This window comes from Barbatula barbatula (assembly GCF_947034865.1).
Source record: "Barbatula barbatula genome assembly, chromosome: 18".
In the NCBI taxonomy this organism is placed as follows: Eukaryota; Metazoa; Chordata; class Actinopteri; order Cypriniformes; family Nemacheilidae; genus Barbatula; species Barbatula barbatula.
The window spans coordinates 1,362,846-1,383,121 of NC_136781.1; the positions used below are offsets into that span (position 1 = coordinate 1,362,846).

Genomic DNA, 20,276 nt, shown 5'->3' on the forward strand with positions numbered 1-20,276 from the left:
ATAGGTCCGATAGGAAGGCCGCAAACTCTTTCAGAAAATCAGTATAGGGACCAGGGGGTCTATACACCGTAGCCAATGTAAAATAAAGCAATGTTTTTTTATTTTTTGTTAGGAATAATTATGTTCAACGCAAGCACTTCAAATTATTTAAATTTATGCTCTGTTCTCTGAGTTACAGTAAGAAAGTTTCTAAATAATGTAGCGACGCCGCCACCCCGACCAACCGGACGTGGCTCATGCATATAGCAGTAGCTTGGTGGGGTACACTCATTTAGACCGAAATAATCATTTGGTTTAAGACACGTCTCGGTAAGACAGAGTATATCAAAACTGTTGTCCGTGATCATTTCATTTACAATAACTGCCTTTGAATTTAGTGATCTAATATTAAGTAGGCCGAACTTTATAAATTGGTTTTGGTTGTTTATTACATTGTCTTCAGGTTTAATCACGATCAGATTTTTTCTCTGACTTTTGCCAAAATTTTTACTTTGTAGTATTATTCGGGATAATTTGATAAAATTGTATACAGTAAAACAATCGATTTTATACTTAAAAATGGAATAACGAAATCGTGAAAATACTCAGTTCAACAAAAACATTTCAGAAACAACTCTATCGAGTAAACGTTCATTTTTGAGGAGACAGTGCAAGTAATTCTTGGCCATTAAAAGAAGACCGTCTAGTCTCTCTTCCAAACCACAGCAGTGGTTTAACCATGAACCATTAAGGTAAAGCAAAGCAAAATATTTGTTGTAACTGCAGGTCAAACATGATAGGTTTACGGTATGAATAACTAAAGATAATTAATTTATAGACATGAGTCAACCACTAGAAAACAAAAACAAAAACTTCGTCTGCTTTAAACATATATTCTTACCTGGTCGTCAGAACTCGCTGTGGTCAGTTTCGCTCTCTGCGCATGTGTGAGTGTCTGTGTTCCACTGGTGCCCAGACTAATGATGCTCTCACTGTAAGGTCTGACGTATTTCAGATCACTTTTTGTGGAGTCAGTGGTTCTGCAAACATCATAATTGTACACGTGCTGTAATGTTCCTGTGCCCCCAACATCTGCGTAAAGTGGCGGATAATACGGAATAACTGGAAGATTCGCTCCAGATTTGTAAAACATCCGTTCACGTCTCCATCTGTAGCATTTCACTGACAGTATGGAGATTATAGACACGATAAAGAGAAACGAAACTACAGCCAGAGCCAAGACTAAATAAAAGGTCAGGTTGTCGTTGTATTCCTTGTCTTGCGTAAAGTCAGTGAACTCCGAGAGCAGTTCAGGAAAGCTGTCCGCCAGCGCCACGTTAACATTGACTGTAGCTGAACGAGAGGGCTGTCCGTTGTCCTCCACTACAACAGTGAGTCTTTGTTTCACAGCATCTTTATCTGTCACCTGGCGAACAGTTCTTATTTCTCCATTCTGTAAACCCACTTCAAACAGCGCCTTGTCTGTGGCTTTCTGCAGTTTATATGAGAGCCAGGCATTCTGTCCAGAGTCCACATCAACAGCGACCACTTTAGTGACCAGATAACCCACATCTGCAGAACGAGGCACTATTTCAGCCACCACAGAACCACCAGACTGGACCGGATACAGAACCTGGGGTGCGTTGTCATTCTGATCCTGAATGATAATTTTTACACTCACATTGCTGCTGAGAGGAGGTGAGCCTCCATCTTGCGCTTTTACGCGGAATTTGAAATTTTTAATCTGCTCATAATCGAAAGATCGCACTGCGTGTATGACTCCACTCTCAGCACTGACAGACACTAACGAGGAGACGGGCACTCCGTTAACAGAGGAGTCCTCCAGTATGTAAGACACACGAGCATTCTGGTTAAAATCTGCGTCTCTGGCTCTGACTGTAATGATGGGAAGACCCGGTGTGTTGTTTTCTTGTACAGAAGCCTCAAAAGAGCTTTTCTCAAATACAGGCGCGTTATCATTTACATCTGATATCTGTAAGGAGAGAGTAACGCTGCTGGAGAGAGAGGGCACGCCCTCATCAGCGCATGTCAGACTGATATTATACTCAGATTCGCTCTCCCGGTCTAATTTACCGTCAGTCACTAAACTGAAAAAATTATTGCCAGTGGGTTTTAGTATAAAATAAATGTCTCTATCTATAATGCACGTAACCCTTCCATTGTCACCTGTGTCTAAATCTTGAACGGTTAATATCGCAACAACGGTGCCAAGTCTAGAATCCTCTGATACAACATTAGTTCTAGACATGATGCTAATTCCAGGTATGTTATCATTTACGTCAGTGACATCTAGAATTACTTTACACAAATCCGAGTGTCCGCCTTGGTCTTTAGCTTGAACATCAATTTGATAGATTCTATGTTTTTCATAATCCACTTTCCCAAATAAAGTCACAACACCGGTATTTTCGTCTACCCTGAATAAATCATTTGCACCGTCAGAAGAAATCGAAAATGATATAATGCTATTAGGGCCAAGATCCGCATCAGATGCAGTAACTGTGGTTAAAACAGTGCCGGTTGGTGCATTTTCGGCAATGCTCGCCCTATATGATGCCTGACTGCACACGGGTCCATTATCGTTGGCATCCAAAACTGTAATTTGAATTTGCATTGTTCCTGTCATTTGAGGATCTCCCCCATCCTTTGCGGTGAGTACAAGTGCGACATGGTCCTGAATCTCTCGATCTAGTGGCTTTTGTAATATCATTTCCACAGCTTTTACACCATCGGGTTGATTGTGCAGTTTTAACGCAAAAAAATCCGTCGAGCTAAGACTGTAGTCTTGAAGCCCGTTACGACCAACATCTGGGTCATTTGCTTTGTCGAGGGCAAATCTAACACCAGTTTTAGAAATTTCACTTATCTCAAACTTCATTTCGCTATTTTTAAAGGTTGGTGCATTATCGTTGATATCTGTAATCTCTACTGTGGTCGAGTAAAACTCGAGGGGATTTTCTAAAATAATCTGTAAATGTAGTGCGCAAGGCGTTGTCTGGCCGCATAGCGCCTCTCGGTCTATTCTCTCTTTGATAAGGAGGACTCCTCTGTCTTTATTCAGCTCGATGTATTCAGCGCTGTCTCCTGTATAAATACGAGCTTTGCCAGATTTCAGTCTCTTTAAATCTAAACCCAAATCCTGCGCTATGTTACCGACTAAAGAGCCTTTCGACATTTCTTCAGGAATGGAGTAACTGACCTGCCCGTGAGCTACACCGAGAGAGAGAAACCAAATAAACAGCAGTACTTGCCGCGCCATTGTTCTGTACGATATTTCAAGAGATGACTGGAAAAGTCAGTTTAATCCATGGAATACAAATAATAAATGAAAATATATGTATAGATCCAGTTGATGAAAAAAGAGTCCAATCGCAAAAACAAAAAGCTTTATCACTACGTTTTCTGTCCTCTTCAGATTGTGTTCTTAGCTTTCGTCTCTCTTAGTTTATGGAGATGATGGGGGTGGAAGGGCTGCAGATATGCTCTCTAAACTGTGAAACACTGACCAACAGCGGCACTTTGAGTCCAGTTAGATGAACTACAAACATAGTTTTTGCACCAATGCATAGAATTAAAATAAAACTGCCTCCGACATCGATAACAATACAACGAAATTGCTGTTAAAATACAGTACCAAAAATAAATATGACGGCTCAGATTGCCTTGTACGCGTTAAATTATACGAGAGACTAATGGATCCAGAAGTTATGCACTATCAAAAAAGATAAGACATACAAATCTGTAGAATATCATATGTCTGCATTCAGCACCATGGTCAGCGACGCGCTGCCTTAAATGCTGACATCTCTTTCTTAACAAGCACAGATAATAAACAACAACACATGCATAGATAATTACTACACAAGATGTGGCAAAATTTTAAATAATAAAAATAGTAAAAGTAGGCTACATATTCCCCAACGTTGATAATAAGAATTTAAGATTATATTAGCCATACAAACAAAAAACAGTAATCGCAGAGAAACATCACACTGAATGAGTTAAACAATAAAATACATCGAATATGTTTCTACTTGATACAATCTATTTTGTAACTATATATAAACATTTTTTTATAGTAAATAAGTACTTGAATAACAAAACCCTGAAAACACTAAAATCTAACATTTAAACAGAGCATAATTGGATATTACAAACCGTCTAGTCTTCGTTTTAAACTAAACTACAGTCACGATGTAACCAAGTTAAATACAGACCTAAAATTTACAACTAAAATATGGTTGTAACTGCAAGTCAAACTGTACAAAGAAGAGGGAATGTTTAAACCGTGGCGAGAACAATTGTCGTTCAGACTAATGATGCTCTCACTGAAAGGTCTGACATATTTCAGATCACTCTTTCTGGTGTCAGTGGTTCTGCAAACATCATAATTGTACACGTGCTGTAATGTTCCTGTGCCTCCAACGTCTGCGTAAAGTGGCGGATAATACGGAATAACTGGAAGATTCGCTCCAGATTTGGAAAACATTCTCTCTCGTCTCCATCTGTAGCATTTAACTGACAGTATGGCGATGATAGACACGATAAAGAGAAACGAAACCACAGCCAGAGCCAAGATTAGATAAAAAGTCAGGTTATCGTTGTATTCCTTGTCGTGCGTAAAGTCAGTGAACTCCGAGAGCACTTCAGGGAAGCTGTCCGCCAGCGCCACGTTAAGATTGACTGTAGCTGAACGAGAGGGCTGTCCGTTGTCCTCCACTACAACGGTGAGTCTTTGTTTCACAGCATCTTTATCTGTCACCTGGCGCACAGTTCTTATTTCTCCATTCTGTAAACCCACTTCAAACAGCGCCCTGTCTGTGGCTTTCTGCAGTTTATATGAGAGCCAGGCATTCTGTCCAGAGTCCACATCAACAGCGACCACTTTAGTGACCAGATAACCCACATCTACAGAACGAGGCACTATTTCAGCAACCAAAGAACCACCAGACTGGACCGGATACAGAACCTGAGGCGAGTTGTCATTCTGATCCTGAATGTTTATTTTTACACTCACGTTACTGCTGAGAGGAGGTGAGCCTCCATCTTGCGCTTTTACGCGGAATTTGAAATATTTAATCTGCTCATAATCGAAAGATCGCACCGCGTGTATGACTCCACTATCAGCACTTACAGACACCAACGAGGAGACGGGCATTCCGTTAACAGAGGAGTCCTCCAGTATGTAAGACACACGAGCATTCTGGTTAAAATCGGCGTCCTTTGCTCTGACTGTAAAGATGGAAAGACCCGGTGTGTTGTTTTCTTGAACATAAGCCTCATAAGAGCTTTTCTCAAAGACAGGCGCGTTATCATTCACATCTGATATCTGTAAGGAGATAATGACGCTGCTGGAGAGAGAGGGCACGCCCTCATCAGCGCACGTCACACTAACGTTAAATTCAGACACTCTCTCCCGATCTAAATCACCATCCATTACTAAACTGAAGAAATTGTTTGCTGTTGACTTCAGGGTAAAGGGGACATTATCATTAACAGAGCACTGCACCTTTCCATTGTCTCCAGAATCCGAGTCTTGGGCATTCAGCATAGTCACTACGGTGCCGGCTATTGAGTTTTCTATAAGAGCGCTTGGTTTTGACATTATGTTGATTACTGGTTGATTGTCATTAACATCTATTATATCAACAATCACTTTGCACGTGTCAGAGTGTCGCCCAAGGTCTCTCGCTTGAACGTCAATTTGATAGTGTTTATTTTTCTCATAATCGATATCACCAGAAAGCTTTAAAACCCCATCAACCCTATCTATTTCAAAGAGATTAGTAGTGCCACCAGATGATTTTGTGATGTAATATTCAATTTTACCATTTTGTCCTTCATCAGCATCTGATGCTTTAACTGTAGTTAAAATCGTGCCTTTTGGAGAATTTTCTGCAATGCTTGTTTTATAAACCGGTAAAAAGCAAACTGGAGCGTTATCATTTGCGTCCTCAACAGTGATAACAATCGGCATTGTGCCAGACATCTGTGGATCTCCTCCGTCCACTGCAGTAAGCAAAAGCGAAAAATGCTCCTGTCTTTCTCGGTCGAGAGGTTTTTGTAGAATCAATTCGACATTTTTTGAGCCATCTGGCAAATCTTGCGTTTTTAACGCAAAATGATCCGTAGGATGCAACAAATAACACTGTACACCATTTATACCAACGTCATCATCTGCTGCTGTTTCCAAAACAAATTTAGATCCAGTTGGAGACAATTCGCTAATATCAATATTCGTTTCTTTAGCCGAAAACATCGGCGCATTGTCGTTTACGTCTACAATTTCAATTGTAACACTATAAAATTCCATAGGATTTTCCAAAGTAATCTGTAAATGCAGCGCGCAAGGCGTTGTCTGTCCGCATAGCGCCTCTCGGTCTATTCTCTCTTTGATAAGGAGGACTCCTCTGTCTTTATTCAGCTCGATGTATTCAGCGCTGTCTCCTGTATAAATACGAGCTTTACCAGATTTCAGTCTCTTTAAATCTAAACCCAAATCCTGCGCTATGTTACCGACTAAAGACCCTTTCGGCATTTCTTCAGGAATGGAGTAACTGACCTGCCCGAGAGCTACACCGAGAGAGAGAAAGCAAATAAACAGCAATACTTGCCGCGCCATTGTTCTGTCCGACATTTCTTCGATACAAGAAGAAAAAAAACGTTTCATCCTTAGAATATTAATCAAAAATGTAAAATAATACCATACATCCACCTGATGGAAACATTATAATCCAAAACAAGAAGGTTCATCTTTGTATTCTCTGTACTGTTCAGACTGTGTGCTCAGCTTTCGTCGCTCTTATATTATGGAGATGATGGGGGTGGAAGTGTTGTAGATCTGCTCCCTAAATGTGAAACACTGACCAACAGCGGCACTATGAGTTCAGTAACATGAACAACAAATATTGTACACTGGTGCCAAAATGATTTAGAGTTCAAATAAAACAACAGCCGACATTGATGATAATAAAATGACTAAAATGAAAATTGATGTAAAAATGCACCTTAATAAATTACATGGCGGACGTAAGCTCATACTTCACTGAACGTGTTAAATAAAACAACATACTGACATGACGTAAAGAATAATGTTATATTCTATCAAACAGAGAGAAAGAAACAAAAGCCTGTACAGGAATACATGACTGAAATCAGGACCGTGTTCAGCGAAACAGCATATAGCACAACATCTCTTAACAAACACTGATGAAAGAGCATGAAACACAACTGGTGTTTTTTAATGGCACAGCTATAGACATTTCATTTAAAAAATGTAGTATTCTACAAACTGTATATTGTAATGCACTGAAATATAAATTAATTTATAAAAATGAAACGAAACAACAAAACCCTTAATTTAAAAAAAAATTAAAACACCAAGAAACCCATCTAAAGAGATAAAATCAACTAAATGTAAAATTAGGAAGAGCCGGTTTAAGTAATTATTGAATAATAGAACAGGAAAAATATGATACATTTGGAATTAAGTATTTTAATACCGCCCAGTGTTTCCTTCAAGCTAAACAACAGCAACGATGTAACCATGAAAAATAAAGCCTAAATAGGATGGCAAAAAGTTGGTTGCAACAAAGTAAAACATGTAATGTTTTTGGTATTTATGAAGCAGAAAGACCATAGCGAGCAATTTTGTCGACAATGCGTGCATACACGAACAAAGGTTGGCTGCTTTTATAATTAACAAACCACATCCATTCTTACCTGGTCTTCAAAACTCTCAGTGGTCAGTTTTTCTCTCTGCGCATGTGTGAGTGTCTGTGTTCCACTGGTGTCCAGACTAATGATGCTCTCACTGTAAGGTCTGACGTATTTCAGATCACTTTTTGTGGAGTCAGTGGTTCTGCAAACATCATAATTGTACACGTGCTGTAATGTTCCTGTGCCCCCAACGTCTGCGTAAAGAGGCGGGTAATACGGAATAACTGGAAGATTCGCTCCAGATTTGTAAAACATCCTCTGGTGTCTCCACCTGTAGCATTTAACTGACAGTATGGCGATGATAGACACGATAAAGAGAAACGAAACCACAGCCAGAGCCAAGACTAGATAAAAAGTCAGGTTGTCGTTGTATTCCTTGTCGTGCGTAAAGTCAGTGAACTCCGAGAGCAGTTCAGGGAAGCTGTCCGCCAGCGCCACGTTAACATTGACTGTAGCTGAACGAGAGGGCTGTCCGTTGTCCTCCACTACAACAGTGAGTCTTTGTTTCACAGCATCTTTATCCGTCACTTGGCGAACAGTTCTTATTTCTCCATTCTGTAAACCCACTTCAAACAGTACCCTGTCTGTGGCTTTCTGCAGTTTATATGAGAGCCAGGCATTCTGGCCAGAGTCCACATCAACAGCGACCACTTTAGTGACCAAATAACCCACATCTGCCGAACGAGGCACTATTTCAGCCACCACAGAACCACCAGACTGGACCGGATACAGAACCTGAGGCGCGTTATCATTCTGATCCTGAATTATTATTTTTACACTCACATTGCTGCTGAGAGGAGGTGAGCCTCCATCTTGCGCTTTTACGCGGAATTGGAAATCTTTAATCTGCTCATAATCAAAAGATCGTACTGCGTGTATGACTCCACTATCAGCACTGACGGACACTAACGAGGAGACGGGCACTCCGTTAACAGAGGAGTCCTCCAGTATGTAAGACACGCGAGCATTCTGATTAAAATCTGCATCTCTTGCGCTCACCGTGAAGATTGAAATACCCGGTGTGTTGTTTTCTTGAACAGAAGCCTCATAAGAACTTTTCTTAAAGACAGGCGCGTTATCATTCACATCTGATATTTGTAAGAAGAGAGTGACGCTGCTGGAGAGAGAGGGCACGCCCTCATCAGTGCACGTCACACTGATATTAAACTGTGGCTCTGTCTCCCGATCTAAATCACTGTCTGTCACAATACTATAAAATCCATTAGAAGTTGATTTAATTGAAAAGGGAATATGTTCATTTACACTGCACTGAACCTGCCCGCTACTGTCGGAATCTGGATCATTAGCACTTATTATGGCAATAACAGTATTTTGTGATGAATCCTCCGTTACGGAGACAGATTTTGACATTACTGCGATAATAGGTGCGTTATCATTAACATCAATAACATCCACAATAATTTTACTTGAATCAGAAAGTCCGCCATTGTCAGTCGCTTCAATATCAATTTGGTAGTGCTTTGCTTGTTCATAGTCAATTTTTCCAACCAATGTTACCTCGCCTTTGTCATCTATATGAAACAGCTCAGACATTCTATCGGCAACGTTTGAAATCGAATAGACTATATGACTATTTGTTCCTTTGTCCAGATCTGACGCCCTAACCGAAATAAGTGATGTTCCAATGGGTGAATTTTCCGTTATAATTGCTTTATAGATTGAATGACTAAAAACTGGGGCATTATCATTTATATCAAGCACCACAACATGTATCTGAACTGTTCCTGACATAACAGGATTTCCGCCATCAGTGGCAGTTAATATTAAAGAGATGTTTTCCTGAATCTCTCGATCAAGCGCTTTATGTAGAATCATTTCTACTTTTTTGCTTCCGTCCGCTTGACTGTGAAGTTTAAGATTAAAATTGTCAGTTGGCGTCAAAAAGTAGCTCTGAAGTCCATTTGTTCCCATGTCTGCGTCTATGGCTTTTTCTAATACAAATTTTGAACCGACAACGGCTGACTCGCTGATCTCAAATCGTTTCTCTGTCTTCATAAAGATCGGAGAATGATCATTTATATCAGTAATTTCTACTGTAATTCGAAACAGCTCCATAGGGTTTTCCAGAATAATTTGAAGGTGTAATGCGCAAGGAGTGGTCTGTCCGCATAGCGCCTCTCGGTCTATTCTCTCTTTGATAAGGAGGACTCCTCTGTCTTTATTCAGCTCGATGTATTCAGTGCTGTCTCCTGTATAAATACGAGCTTTACCAGATTTCAGTCTCTTTAAATCTAAACCCAAATCCTGCGCTATGTTACCGACTAAAGAGCCTTTCGCCATTTCTTCAGGAATGGAGTAACTGACCTGCCCGTGAGCTACACCGAGAGAGAGAAAGCAAATAAACAGCAGTACTTGCCGCGCCATTGTTCTGTCCGACATCTTCACGAGATAAGAGAAAATGCCGTTTAATCCAGGTTTTTATCAGTCCAAAAAATATTTAATAAATACACACATCCAACTAGAAACAAATTTAGCTGATAATAAGCGCAAAAACGAGAAAGGTTAATCCCAACGTCCTCGGTCCGCTTTAGAATGAGCTTTCAGCTTTCGTCTCTCTTATATTATGGAGACGATGGGGTGAACGTGCTGCAGATCAGCTCTCTAAACTGTGAAACACTGACCAACAGTGGCACTATGAGTCCACTCACAGGAACTACAACTTTTATTTCTCACCACTATGGAAAGCAATTAAAATAAAATAGTCCCGATTTCAACGAAAGGTCCAAAAACGAATGCTGCTCTGAAAAACACAGCCTAAAATTGAAATGGACAAAATGTAAGATGAGAGTAACTTGTATATGTTAAATTAGATGACAGACTGAAGGGACGTAGAGATTCCCAAAAACATGAGCTATCAAACAGAACAAAGAAATTAACCATCTTCAGAACAACCCATGGCCGCATTCAGAACCACGGTCAGCGCCGCTGGCTAATGTTCTAAAATCTTTTTTTTGCAAGCATAGATGAAGAAGGCCCACGCACACTTAAAGATAAACATAACACAAATTCAGGGCGTCAAGAAGTATAAATAATAAAAATGTAAACAATTAGTACGAGCCATGACAAAACGGTACCAGGCGGAATTCATGTCAAAATATCACATACTGCACTGGAGAAAACATGTATTTTCAAATATTAATTATTATTCGACTTGGTAAATGGTGTAATGCCGGTACAGAACAGACTAATATATTTCAGCTATAGCCTACATCTACATTTTAAGTTACTTTTATACTAAACATAAACTGTCTTCTGTTGATTTTAAAGTAACCCTCGGACCATAGAAGTACGATAGAATAAATAAAGATTTTAGAATCATCGAATCTTTCTAAACTAAAGCAACGACAGCAACATGTTGTTGTAATTGAATGTAAAAATACAATGCAAGAGCATGAGAGTGGCTTCTTTAAACCGTGGCCAGAAATCTCGAAAAAGCGTATAAAATAGACCACTACAAAAAATATAAAAAATATATATTCTTACCTGGTCGCCAGAACGCTCCATGATCAGTTTCTCTCTGTGTGCATGTGTGAGTGTCTGTGTTCCACTGGTGTCCAGACTAATGATGCTCTCACTGCAAGGTCTGACAAACTTCAGATCACTTTTTCTGGAGTCAGTGGTTCTGCAAACATCATAATTGTACACGTGCTGTAATGTTCCTGTGCCCCCAACGTCTGCGTAAAGGGGCGGATAATACGGAATAACTGGAAGATTCGCTCCAGATTTGTAAAACATCCGCTCGCGTCTCCATCTGTAGCATTTTACCGACAGTATGGAAATGATAGACACGATAAAGAGAAACGAAACCACAGCCAGAGCCAAGACTAGATAAAAAGTCAGCTTGTCGTTGTATTCCTTGTCGTGCGTAAAGTCAGTGAACTCCGAGAGCACTTCAGGGAAGCTGTCCGCCAGCGCCACGTTAACATTGACTGTAGCTGAACGAGAGGGCTGCCCGTTGTCCTCCACTACAACAGTGAGTCTTTGTTTCACAGCATCTTTATCTGTCACTTGGCGAACAGTTCTTATTTCTCCATTCTGTAAACCCACTTCAAACAGCGCCCTGTCTGTGGCTTTCTGCAGTTTATATGAGAGCCAGGCATTCTGTCCAGAGTCCACATCAACAGCGACCACTTTAGTGACCAAATAACCCACATCTGCAGAACGAGGCACTATTTCAGCCACCACAGAACCACCAGACTGGACCGGATACAGAACCTGAGGCGAGTTGTCATTTTGATCCTGAATGATTATTTTTACACTCACGTTGCTGCTCAGAGGAGGTGAGCCTCCATCTTGCGCTTTTACGCGGAACTGGAAATCTTTAATCTGCTCGTAATCGAAAGATCGCACCGCGTGTATGACTCCACTATCAGCACTGACGGACACTAACGAGGAGACGGGCACTCCGTTAACAGAGGAGTCCTCCAGTATGTAAGACACACGAGCATTCTGGTTAAAATCTGCGTCACTGGCGCTCACTTTGAAGATGGAAAGACCCGGTGTGTTGTTTTCTTGAACCGAGGCCATATAAGAGCTTTTCTCAAAGACAGGCGCGTTATCATTCACATCTGATATCAGTAAGGCAAGAGTGAAGCTGCTGGAAAGAGAGGGCACGCCCTCATCAGTACACGTCACACTTATGTTAAATTCAGCCTCCCTCTCTCGATCAAAATCACCGTCTGTTACCAAACTGAAAAAAATATTTGTTGTTGGTTTTAATGTAAAGGGGACATTATCATTAATAGAGCACTGGACTTTTCCATTGTCTCCAGAATCGGAGTCTTGGGCATTAAGCATAGTCACTACGGTACCTGCTTTTGAGTCTTCGGAAAGAGGACCTGGTTTTGTCATTATATTAATTACTGGTTTGTTGTCATTTACATCAATTACATCAACAATAACTTTGCACGTGTCAGAATGATGTCCGATGTCTCTCGCTTGAACATCAATCTGATAATGCTTTGTTCGTTCGTAGTCGATATCGCCTGATAACTTTAACACTCCCTCATTTTTTTCTATTTCAAAGATATTTGTGGCGCTACCAGGAGATTTGTGAATAAAAAATTCAACTTTACCGTTTTGTCCTTGGTCAGCATCAGATGCTTTAACTGTTGTTAAAATTGTCCCTTTTGGGGAATTTTCTGGAATGTTGACTTTATAAACCGGTAGAAAGCAAACTGGTGCGTTATCGTTTGCGTCCTGAACAGTAATTATTATCGACATTGTGCCGGACATCCGTGGGTCTCCACCGTCCACAGCGGTAAGCAAAAGCGAAATATGTTCTTGTTTCTCTCGGTCGAGAGGTTTTTGTAGAATCATTTCAACATTTTTAGAACCATCCGGCATTTCTTGTGTTTTCAAGACAAAATTATCAACGGGTTGAAGGGAATAGCTCTGCACGCCGTTTAAACCAACGTCGTTATCAACAGCTCTCTCTAAGACAAATTTAGATCCAGTTGGAGACAATTCGTTTATATTAAATATTGTTTCTGTAGCCAAAAACAACGGCGCATTGTCGTTTACGTCTGCAATTTCAATTGTAACACTATAAAACTCAACAGGATTTTCCAGAGTAATCTGTAAATGTAGTGCGCAAGGCGTTGTCTGTACGCATAGCGCCTCTCGGTCTATTCTCTCTTTGATAAGGAGGACTCCTCTGTCTTTATTCAGCTCGACGTATTCCGCGCTGTCTCCTGTATAAATACGAGCTTTACCAGATTTCAGTCTCTTTAAATCTAAACCCAGATCCTGCGCTATGTTACCGACTAAAGAGCCTTTCGCCATTTCCTCAGGAATGGAGTAACTGACCTGCCCGATGGCTGAACCGAGAGAGAGAAACCAAATAAACAGCAGTACTTGCCGCGCCATTGTTCTATCCGACATTTCCACGAGACGAGAAAAAAAACATTTAGTCCATAGAATATCAGCCAAAATGATCAAATAATTACAACGATCCGACTGATAAAACAAATCCCGTTCATTATTATATATAAAAACAAGATTAACTGTACGTTCTCTGTCCTCTTTAGACTGAGTGATCAGCTCTCGTCTATGAAGGTGGTGGGGGTTGAACTCGTGCAAATAAGCTCTCTAAAATGTGAAACACTGATCAACAGCGGCACTATGAGTCCAGATAGATGTTGTAAAATATATTTCCTTTTGTACACTTGTAACATTTTTTATAACAAAATAAAAATACTTCAGTGCCGGACATCAATGACAATGACGCAAAAATACTTCTTTACTACTGTAAAAATACAAAATAAACAAGACTTTTACTCAGACCTCCTTGGACTTGTTAGAAAAGATGAGAGACTTAAACGATAACGAGATAAGGCAGACATGTCAGAAAGAGAAAAGATAACTAAATTCGGGACCACGGCCAGTGACGCTGTAAAGTGCTGAAATCTATTAACAAGCACAGATGAAAAAGCACAAACCTTTTACAACAAAATTAACACCAGTCAAGATGTGGGTGGTAGAATATACACCGTGTTTAAAAGTTGATGATAAATGCATTTAATTTTATAAAACAGCGATGATTAAAGTAACACTAACGACAATCTTCAGCTTGCCCATACGCCAAAAAGATGGGTCTTCTATTTGTATAACGAACATACAAACTTTGTATACAAATTGTATACTGTAACTCAGATACAAATAATTTTTTCAACAAAAATATCACGAATCATGAAAAATTTGCCATTAAACGCTAAACCTGAAGACAAATTAAGAAGAAACTGTCTTAGTAAACATTTGACTTTAAACGAAAATAAATGAATATTTTGACAAAACACCATCCTGTAATTCTCTCCACTGAAACTACAGCAACGATATGGAAACCATGTCCACAATGCTCGCGTTTACCAACAACAGGATTAAAAAGTATAGATTTAGTTAGCTACACAAATTAAGAAAATACATCCTTTCTTACCTGATCATCATGATTCTCAACCAGTTTCTCTCTCTGAGCGTACGTGAGTGTCTGTGTTCCGCTGTTGTCCAGACTAATGATGCTCTCACTGTAAGGTCTGACAAACTTCAAATCACTCTTTCTGGAGTCAGTGGTTCTGCAAACATCATAATTGTACACGTGCTGTAATGTTCCTGTGCCCCCAACGTCTGCGTAAAGAGGCGGATAATACGGAATAACTGGAAGATTCGCTCCAGATTTGAAAAACATCCTCTCGCGTCTCCATCTGTAGCATTTGACTGACAGTATGGCAATTATGGACACGATAAAGAGAAACGAAACTACAGCCAGAGCCAAGACTAGATAAAAAGTCAGGTTGTCGTTGTATTCTTTGTCGTGCGTAAAGTCAGTGAACTCCGAGAGCAGTTCAGGGAAGCTGTCCGCCAGCGCCACGTTAACATTGACTGTAGCTGAACGAGAGGGCTGTCCGTTGTCCTCCACTACAACAGTGAGTCTTTGTTTCACAGCATCTTTATCTGTCACCTGGCGAACAGTTCTTATTTCTCCATTCTGTAAACCCACTTCAAACAGCGCCCTGTCTGTGGCTTTCTGCAGTTTATATGAGAGCCAGGCATTCTGTCCAGCGTCCACATCAACAGCGACCACTTTCGTGACCAAGTAACCAACATCAGCCGAACGAGGTACTATTTCAGCCACCACAGAACCACCAGACTGGACCGGATACAGAACCTGGGGCGCGTTGTCATTCTGGTCCTGAATGATTATTGTCATTGACACGTTGCTGCTGAGTGGAGGAGATCCTCCATCTTGGGCATTTATAACGAGATTTAGCTGTTTAATCTGCTCATAATCAAATGAACGCACTGCCTGTAACAGTCCATTTTCAGAGTTTATGGACACGTATGATGAAATCGGGGCTCCCACAATGTGTTTATCTACTAAAAAATAGGAAACTCTTGAGTTCTGACTCCAGTCTAAATCTCTCGCTTTAACATTACATATAGAAAATCCCAGAGGATTATTTTCCGGGATGTATGCAGAATAGCTCTTTTGCTCGAAAACGGGCGCGTTATCATTGACGTCGGAAACTTTAAGGCGCAGAGTAGTTGAGCTCGACAGTGCCGGTGAACCAGAATCTGTCGCAATGACAGTTATATTATATTCTGATTGAGTTTCACGGTCAAGAAAGGCATCGGTGATCAAATTATAATAGTTAGAGAGAGATGTTTTAATGTTAATTGGAATTTTTCTATCAATAAAGCACGTAACCTGTCCATTTGTACCAGAATCCAAATCTTTAATATTAAGCACAGCGATGGTTGTCCCCGGAAGAGCATCTTCCGACACAGGGCTTGATAGAGACATTAGATTAATTATAGGTGCATTATCATTTACATCAACTACTTCAATTACAAGCTTACTTGTACTCGTTAAACCACCTTGGTCTGTCGCTCTGACTCTAATTTCAAAACGTTTGTCTTTTTCAAAATCAACATTTCCTAAAACAGACACTAAGCCAGTGTTTTCATCTACGCTAAAAATATCTCTCCAATGTTCTTTTAAATCGGCGAAGGAAAACATTATTTGACCATTTGACCCACTATCAGCATCGGTAGCATTAACACTAGTAATGTAAGTGCCCCTCGGTGCATTTTCGATCACAGATGCTCTATAAACCGTCTGGTTAAACTGCGGCGCGTTGTCATTCGCATCTAACACAGTGACATCTATATTCACAGAACCAGATCTTTGGGGGTTTCCACCATCTACAGCGATCAGCTTTAGAGACAAATCGGGATACGTTTCCCTGTCTAACGCTTTATCTAGGACCATTTCGACAAATCTACTGCCGTCGGGATTTGAATGTTGTTTTAGAACAAAGTAATCGTTCTTTGTCAGAATATAATTTTGTAAAGAATTTAATTCTACATCAAGATCAAATGCGCTCTCTAATGCAAAGCTTGAACCAATATTCGCCAATTCGCTTATTTCAAAATTGATCTTCTTTTTCTCGAATACAGGAGAATTGTCATTTACGTCTATAATTTCAACGGTTACCTGATGTAATTCAATTGGATTTTCCAGAATAATCTCGAAGCTAAAGCTGCATGGTGTGGTTTCGCCGCAAAGCTTCTCTCGGTCTATTCTCTCACTTACGACCAGAATCCCTTTGTCTGTTTTGAGCTCCGCATATTGAGTGCTGTCTCCGGTCACGATACGCGCTCGACCCCCTCGAAGCCTTTTCAAATCGAGACCCAGATCCTGCGCTACATTTCCTATAAGCGAACCCTTTGTCAATTCTTCTGGGATGGAGTAGCGAATTTGAGATACTGCAAAAGGAAGGCAGCACGAAATAAAAAATATCACTTGCAACTGCGGTCCGAGAAAAAGAGCACATCCATTTCTAACAAAATTCTGAATAGCCATTTTCCTCCGAGTACAAATTAACCACATAAAAAATGAAGTAGGCCTAAGACTTACAAATTAAAACAACTTTAAATTATTAAAAATAAACATTAAATGCGTTTATGAGAGAAAAGAAATACTGCGACTGAATGAAACAGATTGAGACTCTCCCCTCTGCGTCAGTGAGCGCACTGCCGAGGTGGGGCCAATGTCTACTGACACGCAGCCTGCAAACATATTTTTTCACTGACTAACAGCGGCACTTAGAGTCAGAAAATTGTATCAACACAACACAATAACAATATTTTAAATTGTTTTATTATATCCGGTGAGCAAAGGATTAATGCCCACCAATTTCAAGTCTTCATTTGCTTACTAGTAACGTTCCAATCCTAATTTACACGAGCTCCTTTTTCAAATGTAAACGTGTGATGCTGACACTCACAAAAAATATTCAAAATGTTTCCTTTTGTAAAAGCCACACAGGGCTGCAAAGACGTGGTGATGATGAGTATAAGATGTATACATTTTCCTTTTTGGGTAAGCCGTCTTTTTTAGCGTGAAATTATGCACACTTCAAACACAAATCGAACAACTAGCCTATGCATGTGAAACAATTAACAATAAATGCACAAACAGACCTATCCAGAGGCACACTCACCTGTGTAGACGAATCTGGTTCATCCATGGTATTATGCTCGTTGAGCATCCGCTGCATCGTGCCTGTTGAATTGGGGTCCACTATCAATACGTTCTGGCTTGCGGGTCTAACAAACTTACAGTCACTCCTTTTGGAATCTGCCGTACCGTAAACGTCGTAATTATACACATGCTGAAGAGTTCCTGTGCCTACAGTGTCAGCGTAACGCGGCGGATAGTAAGGAATAACCGGGAGACTGGACTTGTAAAACGAGCGAGATTGCCTCCACCTGTACATTTTTATAGATATTATGACAACTAAACATGTTATGAAAAGAAATGAAACTGCAGCCAAGGCCAATATTAGATAAAAAGTCAGATTGTCGTTATATTCCTTGTCGTGCGTAAAGTCAGTGAACTCCGAGAGCAGTTCAGGGAAGCTGTCCGCCAGCGCCACGTTAACATTGACTGTAGCTGAACGAGAGGGCTGTCCGTTGTCCTCCACTACAACAGTGAGTCTTTGTTTCACAGCATCTTTATCTGTCACCTGGCGCACTGTTCTTATTTCTCCATTCTGTAAACCCACTTCAAACAGCGCCCTGTCTGTGTTTTTCTGCAGTTTATATGAGAGCCAGGCATTCTGTCCAGAGTCCACATCAACAGCGACCACTTTAGTGACCAAATAACCCACATCTGCCGAACGAGGCACTATTTCAGCCACCATAGAACCACCGGACTGGACCGGATACAGAACCTGAGGTGCGTTGTCATTCTGATCTTGAATGAAAATGTTCACAGTTACATTACGACAAAGTGGAGGAGAGCCTCCATCCTGCGCATTTATAGTTATTTTTATGTTTTTGATTTGTTCGTAATCAAAAGAACGCACTGCGTGTACAACACCACTTTCAGCGTTAACAGAAACGTACGTTCCCACAGGAGAACCGACCAGATCACCTCCTTCTAGAATGTAAGATATTCGAGCATTTTGATTTTCGTCTGGGTCATGAGCTTTGATTTGAAGAATGGAAACGCCGGGTGAATTATTCTCTAGCAAGAATGAATTATAAACACTGTCCTGAAAAACGGGAGCATTATCATTTACATCAGTTACTTTTAGATATAATGTTTTTCGGCTTACTAGAGGAGGCCGCCCGGAGTCAGAGGCTGACACAGTGATGTTGTACTCTGGAACCTTTTCACGATCTAAAATAACATTTGTGACTAATGAGTAATAATTTCTTAAAGTTGATTTTATTGTAAAAGCTTCGGATCCTTCGATGAAACAGCTGACTTTGCCATTATCATCCGTGTCTGAATCCTTAACATTAATTATTGCGATTGTGGTGTCGGGTGGGGCATCTTCGGACACCGTGCTTGAAAAAGACATTATATTGATGACAGGGACATTATCATTTACATCAATTACTTCTAATAAAATTTTACTTGAATCAGTCAAACCACCATGATCCCGCGCCTCGACTGTAATTTCAAATTTAGTATCTTTTTCATGATCAATTGCCCCTACAACAGAAACGACCCCAGTGTCACCGTCAATATTGAATTGTTGCGCAGCGGTTCCTTTCTGCTTATAGAAATTGAACGTTATTCGTCCATTCGAACCGGCATCTGCATCTGTAGCATTAACGGTAGTAATGTAGGTGCCCCTCGGTGCATTTTCCATTATGGATGCTCTATAGACCGACTGGTTAAACTGCGGCGCGTTGTCATTAGCATCTAACACTGTAACATCTATATTAACAGAACCAGACCTCTGCGGGTTTCCACCATCTACAGCTATTAACTTAAGATATAAATGAGGATGCTCTTCTCTGTCTAACGCTTTCTGTAAAACCATCTCTGCGTATTTACTTCCGTCTGGATTTGAGTGTTGCTTTAAAGCAAAATTATCATTTGCCGACAAAATGTAGTTCTGCAGCGAGTTCAGCCCTACATCGTGATCATCTGCGCTCTCCAGAAGAAAGCGAGAGCCCAGGGCTGCGGATTCACTAATTTCAAATTTTAACTCTTTGTTCTGAAACGACGGCGCGTGATCATTTTCATCCAAAATTTCAACAGTTACCGGGTGCAGTTCCATTGGATTCTCTAGAATGATCTCAAAACTGAAGCTGCATGGTGTGGTGTCACCACAAAGCTGCTCTCGGTCTATTCTCTCAATCACGACCAGAATCCCTTTGTCTGTTTTAAGCTCTGCGTACTGAGTGTTGTCTCCGGTCACGATACGCGCTCGACCCGCTCGAAGCCTTTTCAAATCAAGCCCCAGATCTTGTGCTACATTACCGATGAGTGAGCCTTTCCTCATCTCCTCTGGAATCGAATATCGAATATGTCCGTTTGCATTGCAAAAATAACAAGAAAGAAATATTGATAACTGCCACAGCATTTTCCATTGCAAGGAACGATGCGATTCTGTCATCCAACAGGCCCGTTGCATCATAATAAAAAGATTAAAAAACAGTAAATCCAATCAACTATGTTCTTATGTCTTGTAGTCCAATATGTTGTGGGGAATAATAATAATAATATAATTCACAAT

The 20,276-nt window shown here is 40.5% G+C and overlaps 2 protein-coding genes and 1 pseudogene across 3 annotated transcripts; all 3 read right to left on the minus strand.

The window, feature by feature from the left end:
- Positions 1–116: 116 nt before the first annotated feature.
- LOC306907368 (uncharacterized protein) lies at positions 117–10,119 on the minus strand (the record flags this gene model as incomplete). Its single annotated transcript, XM_079479423.1, has 3 exons — positions 117–3,263; positions 4,266–5,637; positions 7,788–10,119. The coding sequence occupies 3 exons, from the start codon at positions 10,117–10,119 to the stop codon at positions 863–865; spliced, it is 6,105 nt and encodes a 2,034-aa protein (XP_079335549.1). The 3' UTR covers positions 117–862.
- A 1,252-nt stretch (positions 10,120–11,371) lies between these two features.
- On the minus strand, positions 11,372–13,623 carry LOC306907370 (protocadherin gamma-A10-like; annotated as a pseudogene). The gene has a single exon. The product of its transcript is annotated as a protocadherin gamma-A10-like (transcript).
- Positions 13,624–14,452: 829 nt separating this feature from the next.
- On the minus strand, positions 14,453–20,123 carry LOC306907371 (protocadherin gamma-A12-like; the record flags this gene model as incomplete). Its single annotated transcript, XM_079479426.1, has 3 exons — positions 14,453–14,458; positions 14,675–16,074; positions 17,804–20,123. 3 exons carry the CDS (start codon positions 20,121–20,123, stop codon positions 14,453–14,455), a joined length of 3,726 nt encoding a protein of 1,241 aa, XP_079335552.1.
- Between the last annotated feature and the right edge of the window lie 153 nt (positions 20,124–20,276).